Here is a 16,903-nt window from a genome sequence, read left to right as displayed (position 1 = left end):
ACATTGTTACAGAAGGTACATCAATTGAAAAGTTACATCCATTGGTTAGCTTCCTCCGATAGTGTATGGTGTGTGTCTGAATCGAAGCCTGACTGAGTTTGTGTTAACTCCATGTCTACAGGCCTTGCACTTAAAGCACCTTCGGAACCCCCTTTGGGCTTGAGGCCATGTGGAACCTTTGAGATTCGTGGGTGCATTACACACTAGTTCATTTCTCATAGATTTAGCCTTCCTGAATGTGACTGCTGGGTATTTATCACATGTAGGGCCCAAACTCGGATCGTTTCGAACCAACGTAAATACCCCTCTATATATATAGATCATATACATATGCAGCCTGAAAAAAACCAAATTAGGCTCCAAAACTGCCATTATAACATGTCAAACTTTTATATTTTTTACAAATAAGGACATAGAAGTCACCATATATGATATATGTAAAGAGGAAACTGCCTAGAGTTTCTTTGAAACACACAACCTTTATTTTCAAAGGTACAAACAGGCAGTATCATAGAGCCAGGTTTAGCATGGACAGGCTACATAGAAAACAACTGGAAAATAGGTTCTGTGCCTTTAAGACCTCCAGGAACTCCTCCAGGCTTTCATCATGCACCACAGGTGACAGTTAGGTCAGTTCTTTTGGACGGCGTATAAAAGTGTAATCACAGCATGGGTCACAGGTACATATACAGGCCTGATATTCGTCCGGGGAGGAGGGAGGGTTGCTTATGACTTTGATGAGTATACCTCTGGAAGAGAACTAGGATTACAGGTAAGTAACTTATCCTTCTTTTCCAGGGGATACTCGTCAATAATTATAAGCACTGAATAGATTAACAAGCCCATCCCCATACCCTGCGGGCGAATACCAGCCTACCAAAACATTTTACCAACAGATATTACCCAACCAAATTTCGCAGGGATGCTGGACCAAACTGAGCATCCGCCTGAGTGTTAGAATCAAGGCAGTAATGGCGTGCGAAGGTATGAACCGAACGCCATGTGGCTGCCTTACAAATTTCATGAATTGGTACATTCCTAAGCATTGCTATTGTAGCAGCTTTGCCTCTTGTAGAATGTGCTCTCTGCTTGCCCGGGAGCTGCTTTTGTGCCAACTGATAAGATAACAAAATGCATGACTATCCATCTAGAAATGGACCGTTTAGAGGTAGGAAAACCTGCATTCAACGGACCAAAATTCACAAAAAGTTGGTCAGACTTTCGTACACTGTTTTATCAAGGTAGAATTTCAACACTCGCTTTAAATCTAAAGAATGTAGAGCTCTCTCAGCTGGCTTGTCCGGATTGCCAAAAAAAAAAAAATGGGAAGAGTGACTGACTGGTTAATGTGAAAATCTGAGACCACCTTAGGGAGGAACCTCTGGTGAGTACTTAACACCACTCTATTCGCATGAAAACAAGATAAGGCTCTGTAGAACATAAGGCCTGTATCTCGCTTACCCTGCGCGCAGAAGTGGTTGCCACGAGAAAAGCAGTCTTCCATGACAGGTGTTGCAGGGAATCCTTATGAATGGGCTCAAATGGGGGGCCCATTAGTTTAGATAGGGCTCCTTCTCCTCCCTGGGAGCTAAATGTGGACCTAAGAGGAGGATAGACTTTGAGACCCTCCAGGAAACCCTTAACAACTGGCATTTGAAAGAAAGAAGCCTGAGCTGGAGACTTTCTATATGCTGTTATCGCTGCCAGGTGACCTTTCATGGAGGAATACTGTAAACTTGCTTTGGCCAAAGAGAGTAGGTATGGCAACAGTACCTGTTCTTGACCTCGAATAGGGTCATCACCTTCAGCAGTACACCACATGAAAAAACACCTCTACTTAAAAGCATAAGACTTTCGTGTAGATGCTCTCCTAGCCTCCTTTAAAATCTGCATGCAGTCCTGTGAGAGGCCTGAATGTCAGCATTGGATGAACTCGGGAGCCATGCTGCTAACCTCGGGGACAGCAGGTTGGGGTGGAACACCTTGCCGCTCGCCCTGGTCAGCAGATCCGGATGACATGGCAGCCTCCTGTGTGGTACTTTGAATAGGTGAAGAAGGTCAGAATACCACCACTGGAGAGGCCAATCTGGATCTACCAGGATCATTTCTGACTTGGACTTGTACAGCTTCCTGATCACCAAGGGAATAAGTGGAATCTGTGGAAAAGCGTAGAGTAATGTCTCAAACCAGTCTATCTACAGAGCATTCCCATTAGACAATGGTTGCGGGTACCTGGAGGCGAAGACGCAGCATTTTGTGTTTTTGGCGTCCGCAAAAAGATTGGATGTCTGGTGTTCCCCAGTTGTGGAAGATGTCTTGTACCACTTTTTGTTTTAGCACCCAGTTGTGTGCTTCTGCGAAGTGCTTGCTTAGGTCGTCCGCTTGAACATGGAGGACGCCCGACAAGTTAACTGCAGATATTCTCATATCTCGTGCCAGAAGCCATTTCCAGATTGCCTGTACTTCCAGCGACAGGGGTCTGGATCTTGTTCCGCCTTGTTTGTTCAGGTAGTACATCGTTGTTGTGTTGTCCGTCTGAACAAGCAGAGAGGTTGATGTTATTGACGGAAAGAACGCTTTGAGAGCTTGATGAACAGCTCTGAGTTCCAGCATGTTTATCTGGTATAGTTGCTCTTTCTCTGACCACATTCCTTGGATCTGTAATGATCCCATATGAACGCCCCATCCCAAAAGGGACGCATCATTCACGAGAGTCTGTTGAGGCATGTCCTCTTGAAAAGGGACTCCCACGATGAGATGAATCCGTCGCATCCACCATCTGATGGAGAGTCGGACTGATAGAGGTATTGATAACCTGTCCTCCCAGCGATTGGAGATTTGGGAGCACTGATCCTCCAGAGTCTGCTGCGGAGGTCCCATGTGAAGCCTGGCATTTGGCACTAGAAAAATACACGAGGCCATAGACCCCAGTAGGGAGGAGATCTGCCTGGCTGTGGGCTGAGGTGTTCTCAAGAGAGTTTGACACTTGAAGAGAATGGATGATAGACTCTCCTCCGAAGGATACACTCTTGCGTTGACTGAGTCCAGAGTTGAGCCTAGATAGTGTATCCTCTGTTTTGAATTGAGGATGGCCTTCTTGAACTTTACAAGCAGACCTTCCAATGCAACTGGTGAATACAGTGCGCAAGATGTTGTTGCAGAAGCGTGGGAGAAGCACTCTTGAGAAGCCAGTCGTCTAGGTAAGGGTAGACTAATATGTGCCATTTCCTCAAGAAAGCCGCTATGCACTATGAGAATGTGCGAGGAGCCGACTTCAGCCCGAAGGGCAGGACTGTAAATTGGAAGTGGTTTGACTGGATGCGAAACCATAGGAACTTCCAATGCTTTGGAGAGATTGGTATGTGGAAATAAGCATCTTGAAGATCTATGGAACACATCCAATCTCCTTGATGTAGAAGCGGTATTATTTGATGTAATGCCAGCATCCTGAACTTTTCTCGTCGAATGAATTTGTTAAAACGTCCGAGATCTAGTATAGGCCGAAACTCCTGTTTGGGCCTTTCTTTGGGACCAAAAAGTATCGGGAGTAGATCCCTTGTCGATGTTGGTGCCATGGGACCTCCTTGATGGCGTTCTTCAGGAGTAGAGCAGACATCTCTTCCCTCAAGAAATTTAAACGATGGGGGACTGGAAGGTGGAGGGGACTTGAATTTGTTGGTATACCCATTCTTTACAATATTCAGCACCCACTTGTCTAGTGTGATTTATGTACACTCTTCCAGGTAAAAACGTACACCCCCCCCCCACTGGAGTGGTTAACAGAGATAGGGGAAGCAAGCACTCACTGCTTTTGTTGCTGTTGCTTGGCAGCAGGTGTGGACTGTCTTGAATTGCCACCTCTTCCTCTACTAGGAAGACTATGAAAATTGTGACCTTCCTTGATTTTGTTGAGGACCATTGAGGGGTTTGAACCCTCTGTTGGTTTTGTCGTCTGAAGTCTTTCCTCTTCTCGAGACCCATAGCTTTAACTGCATCAAGCTCTGTTTTCATTCAAAACATTTCATCATCGGCCCGAGATGCGAAGTGTGATGATCCATTGCAAGGAAGATTAAGAATCCGATGTTGTGCTTCAGGTTTAAGACCCATCCGTCTCAGCCAAGCTGAGCGTCGAGCACAAATCCCATGAGAATAGCCATGAGCAGCTAGATCTGAAGCATCAGTCCCTGCACTGATCACTTGATTGGCTACTAGACCACCTTTATGCAGGATTTCAAGGAAGTCTTGTTTGTCCTCTTTTGGGGGCTTCTCCTTGAAGCGTGAAATGGAGTCCCATAAGGAGCGATCATATCGACCCAGCAGGGCCGAGGCGCTGGCTGCTTTCATGTAGGAAGCCGATGTAGTGCACATTCTCTTTAATACAGAGTCCATGGCCTTACTGTATTTGTCTGGGGGCACAGTCTATGCTGCCCCTGTCTGATTCTTTCGTGCCGCCGAGACAATAACCGAGTCCGGTGGAGGGTCAGCCCTCTGAAAGAAGGGATTATTATCAGGAGCCTTATATTTCTTTGTTATCCTAGATGGTGCAGCCCCCACCGATGCTGGAGTGAGAAACTTCTTTACAGCAGGCTCCAGCAATCCAGGCACTAGAGGAAGCAAAGGTCTGGAGGAAGACTTTTGGTGCAGGGTTTCAAATATCACTGATGTCTTGGTGGTAGAGACCGGCATTTCAATGTGAAGTTTTGCAGCCCCATGGCAGAGAATCTCATTAAAGGTTAGAATATCATCGATGGGTGATATTCTGCTTGGAGGAGAGGAGGAAAGTCTGAGAATGGTCTGCCTTGGAATCCGACGACCCTGGTGGAAAACCTACAACTTCGTCTTCTAGGAGATAGATGGCGTGATGCTCTACTCCTCGGAGGGCGTGATGATCGTCTCCTCACCGATGGGGACCTTCTCGGCGTGGTACGCTTGTGTCTCCCCGAAAAATGCACCGACTGAATCAAAGGTGACCTTGATCTTGAAGAAGACTGTGGTAAATTAATTCTGCGGATCTTCCATTCTCTAATATCTCCTACCCTTCTTGGCAAGTTATTGGTTGGCCAGACTGGAGACGGTACTGGTGAGGGCTCTGGAGATACCTGCACGATCTGAAGCCCTGGGGAGGAAGAAGCACTTCCTGAAGTCACCACCTGGGCGTCACGCATCGAACTGTCCTTTAATGTCGCCCTAGGTCTCTTTGCTGGATGAGAAGACAATTAAGATCTCCGACATCATCGACGTAGACCTAATAGACGTCGACCTGGATCTCGACCTCCTAGACCCAGAAGGCCTTTTCTCCGATCTCGACGTCTATCTCCTAGACGTCGATCTGTTCGGCGACGGCGTCAATGGCATGTGTCTCCACGTCGAATGGCTGGGTCTCTTCCGCGTCGAAGCCCTTGGAGTTCGGCTCGGTCCAGAGTCTCTTGGCGGTAAACTTCGGCGTTGAGTTCTGACCTCTTGACGCCGTAGGAGAGCCAGACTTGGACCGCCCACGCGTCTCTTCTCATCTTGTCTCGGTGGCGAGGGATGTCTCGGTGGCGAGGGATGTCTCGGTGGCGAGGGATGTCTCGGCGGCGAGGGATGTCTCGGCGGCGAGGGATGTCTCGGCGGCGAGGGATGTCTCGGCGGCGAGGGATGTCTCGGCGGCGAGGGATGTCTCGGCGGCGAGGGATGTCTCGGCGGCGAGGGATGTCTCGGCGGCGAGGGATGTCTCGGCGGCGAGGGATGTCTCGGCGGCGAGGGATGTCTCGGCGACGAAGGATGTCTCGGCGACGAAGGATGTCTCGGCGACGAAGGATGTCTCGGCGACGAAGGATGTCTCGGCGACGAAGGATGTCTCGGCGACGAAGGATGTCTCGGCGACGAAGGATGTCTCGGCGACGAAGGATGTCTCGGCGACGAAGGATGTCTCGGCGACGAAGGATGTCTCGGCGACGAAGGATGTCTCGGCGACAACTGACGTCTCGGCGACAACTGACGTCTCGGCGACAACTGACGTCTCGGCGACAACTGACGTCTCGGCGACAACTGACGTCTCGGCGACAACTGACGTCTCGACGGCGATTTCGACGCTGACTCTGAGCACCGAGGTACCTTGAATGACGATCTGTCCCTCGACGGAGGAGACTGATGCCTTCTTTTTTCACCTCTTTCTTTGCGCTCTCTAGGATGGAGAAGAGGGCTTTCTTGAATGATGCCCTTCTCACCCACTCACTGTTTCCTTTCCTCTCTCTTGTAAGGAATGCAGCTTGATCTTCTCCCTCTCTCTAAGGGTTCTTCTGGAAAACTTGCTGCAGTGGTAACATTGGTCTGGCTTGTGGGATGAAGGCCAACTAGCAATACAGACCGAATGAGGGTCTGACTTGGCCATCTTTTTACCACAGGCCGGGCACTTATTGAATAAGGCTGGCAAAAAATAGGCAAAAGTCAGAAAAAATTGTTGAATTAGTCAGACTATAGGCGCTCCAGATACTGTCTGATTGAGGTCATGTAACAGTCCTAACTTAGGCGTCTCAACTTATCATGGTTGTCGTCTTTTACTATTGCACTTATCCCGGTCCATGCTCGTGTGTTCGTTCATGAGAACCTGACTTTTACACAACTTTTACTTAATTGTGCAGCTTGCGTACTAGCTAGGTCTTATGTGACCCCTGTAACTGTTTCTTTGGACCGGCAAATTGCTAAATGTTACTTCACGTATTCTAATTTTCACCGTTTAATTCTAGACATCCTATTCTCTTCCACAATTTTGGCTTACCACTCTATTTTGGATACCCATCGGACAGCTTAGCTCACCTTTTTACAAGCCTTGAAAAAGTCCTTGTGTAGGACGAAACACGTGTTGGTGATGTTTAATCCTGCTGGAATAACCTGTGCTTTGGAATCATAAGAATAAAGATTGAAGATAATAAAAAACAAGTGGACTATATCTCAGAACTCCATATCTGAATCATTGCCAATGAATGTCATCTTATTGCATGTCTCTGTGTTTACTCTATAAATACTAGAGTTTCACATACTAGGGGCCACTTATTTTTGCCCTGTTATAACTATTGCTTTATAGGAGTGCTATCGTCTCTATTTTGTTTAGACTATAGACGTCAAGTTAAGTCAAAAAAATTATCTTTCTACCAGAAAAAAAGTGATAAAATATCACCAACTGGCAAGCTCAATGCTCCAGGATCCTCACAGAAGGAGCCTGAAAAAAGAAGTGACCTAACTGTCAACTGTGGTACATGATAGGAGCCTGGGGGTTCCTGGAGGTCTTAAAGGCACAGCGCCAATTTTCCAATTGTTTGCTATGCAGCCTGTCTAGGCTAAACCTGCCTCTATGATCGTGCCTGTTTTTACCTTTGAAAATAAATGTTGTGTGTTTCAAAGAAACTCGGCAGTTTTCTTCTTTACATATATCATATATGGTTACTTATAGGTCTTTATTTGGTCAAATGTAAATGTTTATCATGCATGTTTATAATGGCAGTTTTGGAGCCTAATATGGTATTTTTCAGGTTGCATATGTGTGTGTATATATATATATATATATATATATATATATATATATATATATATATATATTATTGGCTATTGTTCCGGGATCCAACACGTGGGCGGGACTATTCTGTGCTTATGACTTTGATCAGTATCCCTTGGAAGAGAACATGTATGACAATGAGCACTGTAGACTTGGGATGTCACAAGACAGTCTTACAGTCCTTACGTTTCTCAGCGATGCCGGTCCCTCTCTCGATGTCTCTCATAATAGTCTTCTGGTCGGTCATCAGTGTGCACCCCTTCCCGGTGCCTCCTGCCACTGCTCTCCCGTGATCGGCTGGAAGATCGATCTCGTGACTTGTGCCTTTTTCTAAATGAAAAAAAGAGCAATGTTTTCAGTTCAATGTAAGGAAACAGGATATAATATTTGGTGGTGCAGGGCAAGAGGAGGTATCAGAGTCATTAATGTAGAGCCTCTTAAATCAGACCCCCCAGGATATAGCGGCATGGATAATAAATGTGGATACTCTTTCTTTGACCAGAGAATCCATAGGCGTCAATCTACATAACCCATAAATACAAGGCCCATTTGTGAACAAAGCTTCTAAACTAGAGTACACTAGCCCTAGATTCAACATCCTCTCTGCACTCAGAAACCAGGATCCTATTCTCACAGCTCCACCATCTGAATTCACTCTGGAGGATCCTGAATCAAGTACATTCTGCCCCCAGAGACCAGGAAACCAGGCCCTCTGACCCACAAAGCCTCTGAACTTAGGCCCTTTAACTCCCACATTCCATGACTCAAGGCTTTTTGCGTACCACCCCAACCCCTCCACCACCAACAGCATCTCAATTCAGGCCATTTGACCTTCAATGCCCCTGCATCAAAGGTCTTTTCTCCTCAGTCTGATTCCATGGCATTTGATCCCACCCGTGTATATCATGAATTCACACCCTCTATACCCAGAGCTCTAAAAATAGAATACTCCATCTTCAAGAAATATGAATCAGAATGCTCTCTTAGAACATAGTTACTGCACCTACGCTCTTGAAATTTCTGCAGACATTCTCAACACTTCAGAGCCCTTAAACACTAGGCCCTCCATCACCACAGATGCTGGATCTGACCTACTATTCTCTCCTCCCAAGCCCCAGATTCACGCTCACCCAAGAGCCATTAGTTGGGAACTCTTTCCTACAATACCACATAGACAACCATCCCACAAAAGTGAATCAAGAACCTCTTGCCCATGATTCCAGGAACCTCTCTCTTATAACTAAAGGCCATTGAAGATAGGATCCGGTATGCTAGATATCTAGACACCAAAACACTTCCATCCATGACACTCCGAAATCTACGATCCTCTACCTTCCAGACCCTGTGAACCAAGCACTAAATCTTTGGTATAATTTTTCTATATCCAGGAGCATCAATCGCAGAGCCTCCGAATCCAAACACTTTCTACAGAGACCCTGAACAAAAGGATCCTTTCTTTAGAGACCACAAATAATGTGCGACAAGAAGCTCTGACCAGTTATTCTGACAGTGATGCCTAAATTCAGGATGGGTCACAAACAAAATGGTCTACACAAAGAAGGCAATAATACGGGGATGGTGGAACTTGGTCGCTGCTGTGAAACTAAATCCATGATCACTCCAACCAACCATCACCACGCCAACAAGTTGAGAAGTTTCTAATCTTTGGAATACTTTTTCCAAAGCCATGGAACTAAAAAGGCGGTTAGAGCAGTTTTTCCTGCTCCAGGTGGGGGCAATCAGCCAGGGGCGACAATTAAGAACATACCTATAGTCAAATATAGCGCAGACAACAATTAAGTCAACATACCTGGAAGATGTGCCTGACTTGGCCTCAATCCCACGCAGGCAGTCCTTCAATGACGAAAGCAGAACACGGCAGCGTGCATCATTTGCTACACGAGACTCTTTAATAACAGCAATGGCCGTCTGCAGAGTTTTTGCTGCAGTACTATACTGCCCTGTAATAGGAAAAACAAGAATGGGTAAGCTGCAGAAAAGAGGATAAAAACTACATTGAGAATGAAAGTGAGAATGAGAGAGAAGTAGGTTTCCCAGTAAGTAGTGCACAAAAAGAGAAGAAAATAATAGAAAGGGAGAAAGCGGCAATGAGAAAGTAAAGCGATTGAACATGAGAGGAAGCAGAGAACATGAGATGCAAAGGATGATTAAGAGGAAACACTTAAGCAGAGGAATGGACAAAGGAGACATATCAATTCAGGGATGGCAGTTACAGAGTAAGAAACCACTTAGACATTAAACATGTAGGGGACAAGGAATATCCGGAAACATTACGAGAGAAATTAATCAATGACGGCTGTGGCCCACATTCCTTAGTCAATCAAAAAAAGACAAGACATGACAAATCAGGCAGTTGTGATAAGAAAAAATATTCTAAAAGGTGCATAAAATCTCTAAATAGTTAGGGGTCCTCATGTACTCAAAGGCCTCTTCTTAAGTGATCGTGTATAAGCAGCTTGGGACCTCTGAACAGGCATAGGTAAGCCCAGTGTAAAGAAATCCCCAATAAAGGGACCAGCTCTCTAAAACCCACTACACAGCTCTCTTGTGACTGACACTGAAGGATGGGGGTATGGAGGAAAGGAAGACAAGCGCTCATTCACTTAGCAAAGCTGTGAATCTTCAAGGACAGGTTATTAAAATAAAACAAAGCTGCACTTCAACAGCTTGCATGCTAAAAGTCCATATGCCTGCCAGAATTCAGGCTATGCTTGTATTCTCTCAAGCCTCCTACCCTTGCCATTAAGGCTGGCTAAAGTCACAATGAAGTTTGCATTCTGTTCACAGATTCCCCTTATAAATGCCCAAACATACTGGACTTCAACAGATCACTGGGAAGCTGGTTAATGGAAGAGGTATTTGCAAAAATGAATTTGGTGACAATAGTTGTGACCAGGTGAGGATGGCCTGGACAAATTTCCCGGCCAGTGAAAGTTGTTAGTAGTGTTGCACAAGATGGTCCCAAGTTATGTAAATCCCAACAAAAAGCAATGTCACACTAAGGTAAGGTGAAAGCAGCAATGGGTCACCCACTAGAGAAAGGAATGGATTCTGCAATAGCACAACTAGTTGCAGCAATGATTAATTTGAGCCTGTGGTTACCCGTGGGGCTCACACACAGTCATTTATGTTGACATACACTTATTTTTTCTCACGATACTTTGACCCAACAGTAAGAGAGAAAAACAAAAAATATGGGAAAGATGAAAAACCAAAGAAAAGAAAGCATGCAGGTGTGAAAAGAAAGAAAATCTGAAAGAATGAGCTAACGGGGAAAGGAGTGTCTGGTGGTTGTAGAAATAAGCATAAAGTGGAATTAAAAACAGTATAGCATTTGCGAATGTAGAAAAGCGCTACTTTATGACACGGTTACCCCTAGTTTTTGCCTGGTATTTGATGCAATTTTGACTGAAGTGCACTGGGTTACTGTTATCCAGGTCCCCTGCTATCTAGATCAACTGACGGTGCATCCCAGCTCCAGAGACCAAGACTTGAACCCCCATTTGGACTCAAACGGACTGTCTCCCTCCCTTCCCCCAGTCTCTGCGTGCAGCTTCTTTTTACAGGGTTTGACATTGTACCCCACGCTCTTCAACATTGACGTCATTCCTCTGGTGAATATATTAGGTCTCACAGCTTTGTTGCTGTGGCCTATGCAGACAACACCCAAATAGTGGTATCTATTTCATCGATATTCATGAAGTAGCCAGTAAATTTAGAAACTGCCTGGCTAACATTGTTTAATGGATGTAAGAGAAATGCCTAAAATTAAACTCAAAGACAGAGGTCATCCTATTCTGCAGTGATACTTCGTTCTGGAACACGAGGGGGGGAGGGAGAGGGGGATTGGGTTGACGGACAGCTTGGCTTCTCCGATCAAATAAACCAGGGCACATATTCCTGCTTCCATCTTCTTAGAGTGCTAAGGAAAGTGCTTCCATACATCCCTCTGGAAATGCAAATGATGGCCATCGTAGCATTAGAAACTATCTAGGATAGACTATTGCAACGCACTGTATTTGGGGATTCAGAAACAACTACAAGTAGAAATCAGTTCAAAATGCAGCTGCTCATCTGCTGCTTAAAATACCAAAATATAGTTCAATATCCAAAGGTATTCAGGACTTATATTGGCTGCCAATCAGTTAAATTCAAGGCCCTTTGCATGGTCTATAAGGCATTGTATGGCAAAATGATTACTTTTCGTCTGCAACCTTTCCTTTACAATGTATATTGATTCTTATCTTCCACCTTCCACCAATTTTGCATGACTGATTATATCATGCATGGTGTCACGCTGTGTGATTACCAAACAAACACCTTCCCACCACATGTTCACTTGACTTCAGGATCCATGACTACGTTACGTTTTTATCGTAGTGTGACAATTACTTCATGGCTTTTGTGAATCTTGATCAGCACGACATGATAATTCTTGATACTTTGCTCCTGTATTCTATTCTCACAATCAATGTCCTTGCGATTTCCAATACTTCCACAAGGCGCTTCTTTTATTTACCGGGCGCCGGTATTGGACTTATGCCCTCACCTTTTTTGGTATAAACCTTCAAGCCGATGCACTCACGTGACCAGCAATGTAGAAAAGGTTGGCGTTCTAGCCTTTTGAATCCAGGCAAAGTAACCGTGGAAGGCAGTGGTTATATAACCGCTTCCGGGTTCACGTGTCCACATCCGGAACATGGAACCATCCAGATTGAACGCATAAATGTTACCACTAGAAAGTACGTTTATTTGCCAACACAGCGTTTCCATTTCCATGACCTTATGAACCTGGAGCACTATGGAGGTCACACCAGCCCCCATTTTTGTATTTTCAGATTGCAGTAACACGAGGAGTGATCCGCTCCCTTGTCGCAACTTTGACCTGTCCTGTGGAACCACTAGCGCAAAAAGTTTTTCATAGTAAAGGAAGATACCAGTATTTACTGAACTATCATACATTCACCTTCATACCCTTTAGCACTTCATCCCTTATAAATCCCCCTTATGTTTAATTTCTGCATAGCGGCGTCATTCTGCTGTTGACCCACTACTGGATCACTGGCCACAATACTTTTACGAGCCATACGAGCCCTCTGGGACCCGGGGACTCATACTTGTGAAGCACTTCATCTTGTGAGATTTGTACCCTTTAAAACTTTGTCTCATTTCCACCATCAATATGGCTGGTACCCTCTGTAGAATATCCCCATACCCAATCTTAAACCAGGACTTATTTCTCCTCCTTGTTTCTGTATCCCTTCTTTAGATATTCCTCTTACCCTACGGGTACAACATTACTTGAGTCTTGGGCCCTGCCGGGTCGGAATTATCACCGGCGGAGCGGTGAGTTTCATTCCTTCTTCATTCTTCCCTCATCCTTGCTATTCTTTAGTTTCTCCTTCGCACTCGTTTTCATTTTCCTCTCCCTTTCCAATACAGACTTTTCAAGATACAGTTATTTGCATTTAGGTATGACCGACATGAAACTCTACCCTTTTGCATTCCAAACAGAGCACTTGCATGTTTTGACATTCTTACACCTCCTCCACCCGTGTATATGACTTGCGTTGCAGTGTCACTTTTTCCTTTCTTGCCTCATCATATGTCGTATCTAGTGGACTTTTCCACCCCATAACACCATATCCCCTTCCCTCTTACACATACTCTTCTGTTACACTACTTTCACATTATAGGTCCCTCCTGCACAGCGAGTGTCTCATGGACTATGATTTGTTCCTTCAGTTTGGGTTCTCAACTTTTTACAGTCTCTACAGGACACTTGTTACAAGGAGCAAATTAACTTGTTTTTACTGTCATTTGTTCCACCATTGTCCCTTGTATCTTTCCCAGCCCTGAGGAGTCGCGGGAAAACAATCCCACATGCGACGAAACACGTGTCGGCTGGCTTACTTAAAAAAACATTAAAACACCGTATCACTCACGACTTATACAAAAAAACTTCTTGTTTTTTTCCCTCAGGCTTTGTTTAAAATGTACATGTGTCCACATTGACACACTGTGTAATACTTGATTGTTGTGTGCATGGGTATCTTGTTGCAACTCTGATTAGCCTATGCTGCTTGACCACACTACCACAAAATAGAGCACTTTGGATTTTTGAAGAAAACCCTGTAAACCAATAGGGGCAGCCTAGACACAGTGTACTTCGTTTTAGTGCACTATACTGAGAGCCAAATTCCTACATTGTTGGTTTAGTGGTGGGCTACAAGACTTTTTAGGTTTTGCCTGGCGTCCACTGCGCAGCAGTGTTCGCGCAGGCGAAATCTTATGTTTTGCGGTACGGGGCTTTGTCCCGCCTCTCTCTTCCATTGGCTAGCTCCATAAATGGAGGCTAGCCATTAGAAGAGAGATCTGTCAGTAATTGTCGGAGCAGATTCGTGGGCGTTCTGGCGTTTTTTTCGCTCTCCGCCCATTTGTGAACGTCATTGCGGCGGTGGGCGGATGTTTTAAAAAAAAATTTTTTAAAAGGTTTGTTTTGGTCATTTCTTTGAAGATGGCGCCCGGACAGTAGCTTACTTGAGAAGCTCCGCAGTGCCATCTTGTTTAAGTTTTTGTTGAAATTCACTGAGCTTGTTTTGTTTGTTTTCGGGACGCGCTTGTTTTCTGTCCCAACCCACCCTGGTGACACTCGGAATCTGTGTGCAGTGGGCTATCACTATCCCCGGCAGAGCTTGCACTGCTGTGTGTAGTAGGTGTCACTCGGGGGCAGCGGGAGGAGGGGGAGACAGACATCCACATTCATCGCCTGTTCGGGAGTTTAGCTGTGCAAGGATGGGCCCGCCCGCCTGATTAACCTTGCGCTGAATGGAAGGCATGCCTGCTCCATGCCCCCCGCCCCTCCCCCTCCCGCACAGCTCAAGACTTACAAGACAGCAGAGTCCAGAGCCGCTGGAAGCGGATCTGACGGGAAGGGCTGGCCTGGGAAGGGCCCAGCAGCTCGGGAGCCTCGTCCAGGACTGGGAGACGGCGAGAGCCGACCCGGGTGAGCATAGCCGGCTCCGGGCAGGGATGAAGAGATAACTGCACCCAACAACGAGCTCACTGAAGTACGGACTCTGGGAGCTGTGCTGAGCGTAGACTGACTGACACCCGGGCTGGAGGAATGCCTGACGCTGGCCGCTAGGCTCCAGAGCCCCGAGAAATGACTGGACTCTTCCCCGGGAGTCTCTTCCCCTGGGGACTGTGGACCGGACTCCTCCATGTGTCCTGACCGGGGAGGGTGGAAGTGATGCCCGGGCTGTGGGTTGGCACAGCCTGGGGCCCCCTGGCTCGCCGACCCGGCTCACAAGTGGGTATTGAGGTTGCAGAGAGAGGCTTAGACCCCCCAGCAGGGGTCCTCGCTGACGCTCGTGCCGGCTACCTCCCTCTAAGGAGAAACCATCAGGTGACACCGGGGATTACCTGTTGGCAGAGGAGAACAGTCTGATCCATGTGCGGCATGCCCCCTCGCCTTGCACCACGTCATTCTCCGACCCCCCCTTACTTAATCCTTGTCCGCCTCTTTGCTCAGCTGTACTTCCTCCTCCTTCCTTTACCCCTCCTGCTGCACCCTGCCTCCTCCTCCTCTGAACCCTGCATTCCTTATCTCGTGTTTGGAAGATGACTAAAGAGGGGGGCGCGTGGTGGAGGCTGCTATGATGTCTGCTTTGCTTAGAGTTCAGTAGGGAAAATGCGTTGCTACTGGGGTCCAGATGCGAGTGTGTGACTTGTGACGGTGAGTGACCGTGGCCTGTGTCTGCCACGCTCCGGCAGTGAGTGTAGCGCTCACCCCTGTGTGTGTGATGATTAGACCCACTCTGCTCAGTACTCAAGCACAGAGCTGGCACGTGCAACCAGCAGTAAAGGGCTGAACAGGTCCCTCAGGGTTAAACCAGAGAAGATCACAAATGGTTAACCCCTTAGTTGCTGGGTTCTGGGGCAGAGTTATCAATTCCAGCAAGATATACCAGGGGGCGGGGCCTGCTCCGAGCCAAGGTGACTTCCTGTGGGTGTTATGATCATGATGCTTTACACAGTGGAACATAATGCGTATTGAACAAATATCCCATAGAGTTTGACAGACATGCTGTCGCTGTTGGTTGGTGTGCTCAAGTGGGTCTTGCACCGCTGCTGTCTACGAGGAATGGGAGCTTGCACTGGTTGGTGCCCCAGTACACAGTAGGGTGCTTGTGCAGTGTGTATTTGCGCGTGGCATTGGGTGCACTTCTGTGCTTATGAGAAGTGAAGTTTGCTTTGGGTGGTACCTGTGCACGGCGGATGCTTACATCATTGCAGCCTTTGCCTAGCCGGTCCTGGTTTGAATGGACGTGTCTATTCTACCTGCATTGCCGGTGCCCTTTGAGTGTGTGTGTGGGAGTGAAAGAAAGAAGCTTGCACTGCTGTTCTTCAGAGTAGTACCTGTGACCTCTTGCCTGGCATTTTGTGCACTTTCCATCATCTGCGATGTGCGGAAGCTTGCAATAGGTGTCTCCGCTGTGTAATAGAAGCTCGCACTGTTGCACAGTGCGCATTGATTGAGTGTCGCGCGCCCACTGGAGTCCGCTCAGGCGCCGCGCCATAATGATGTACACGTGAGCGAGGCTTGCGCTGCCTCAGACTGCCTGTGCGGATGCTGAACTTCTTTTTGCACGCAGGAAGTGGCCTACTCTGATGTCAGTGCCCTGAGGATATTTTTGGAGCGAGACAGAGGGCGCAGCAGCAGGTGCTGTCTGCAGATTCGGTATGGGTGTGGTTGGTGAGGGGTGGCGTGGGGGAGGGGGTAGTCAGTGCATCGCCGCTCCCCATCCATATGCTGCATTGGCTGTCTCCCCACCAAGCTCCATTGTAAGTGTTCATTTTGTTGCACCTCTTAGGATCGCCTACGGCTATATAAATATGTGGCAAATAACATATACTCTTCCTGCAACAAAATCTCTCTCTCTCACGCACGCTCTCTTCTCTCTCTCACGCACTCACTACTCTGTCTCACGCACTCTCTCCTCTCTCTCTCTCTCTCTCGTGTTTTCAGATGTTGTCAACCTGCATGTGTCTTTCACGATGCTCTGATGTCCCTCACCATTAATCACAGCCTGAGCCACCCCCATCATTTCTTTGACATCTTTTGTATCCAGGTTTGTCTACTGACAGCTGTACTTGTTGTTTGTCGTGACAAGCAGCCCAGCTAGCATCATCTGTTTCTGTTGGAAGCTTGCCCTGTCTGACCTTTGCTGCGCCTGTTGGCCTAAATCGCACAAATTTCCTTGAGCTGTATCTGCATGATATAAACCATACCTTTTCTGTGCTGCAGATGTTAGGAAGCGTATGACATGCTATCTTCTTGTGCGA

At 46.8% G+C, this 16,903-nt stretch overlaps 1 protein-coding gene across 8 annotated transcripts in view; it reads right to left on the bottom strand.

The window, feature by feature from the left end:
• CPSF7 (cleavage and polyadenylation specific factor 7) overlaps positions 1–16,903 on the bottom strand; it is a 218,030-nt gene that overhangs the window by 74,361 nt on the left and 126,766 nt on the right. For all 8 annotated transcript variants that reach the window (XM_086955610.1, XM_086955612.1, XM_086955617.1 and 5 more), the window contains 2 exons: positions 9,345–9,495; positions 7,721–7,864 (listed from right to left, as the gene is read on the bottom strand). In XM_086955610.1, the coding sequence (XP_086811736.1) occupies positions 7,726–7,864; positions 9,345–9,495 (290 nt within the window). In that variant the 3' untranslated portion in view covers positions 7,721–7,725. The remainder of the gene's footprint in view (positions 1–7,720; positions 7,865–9,344; positions 9,496–16,903) is intronic.

This window comes from Lissotriton vulgaris, chromosome 2_1, assembly GCF_964263255.1.
Source record: "Lissotriton vulgaris chromosome 2_1, aLisVul1.2, whole genome shotgun sequence".
NCBI classification, from domain to species: Eukaryota; Metazoa; Chordata; class Amphibia; order Caudata; family Salamandridae; genus Lissotriton; species Lissotriton vulgaris.
This window is presented reverse-complemented; position numbering and strand designations above follow the sequence as displayed.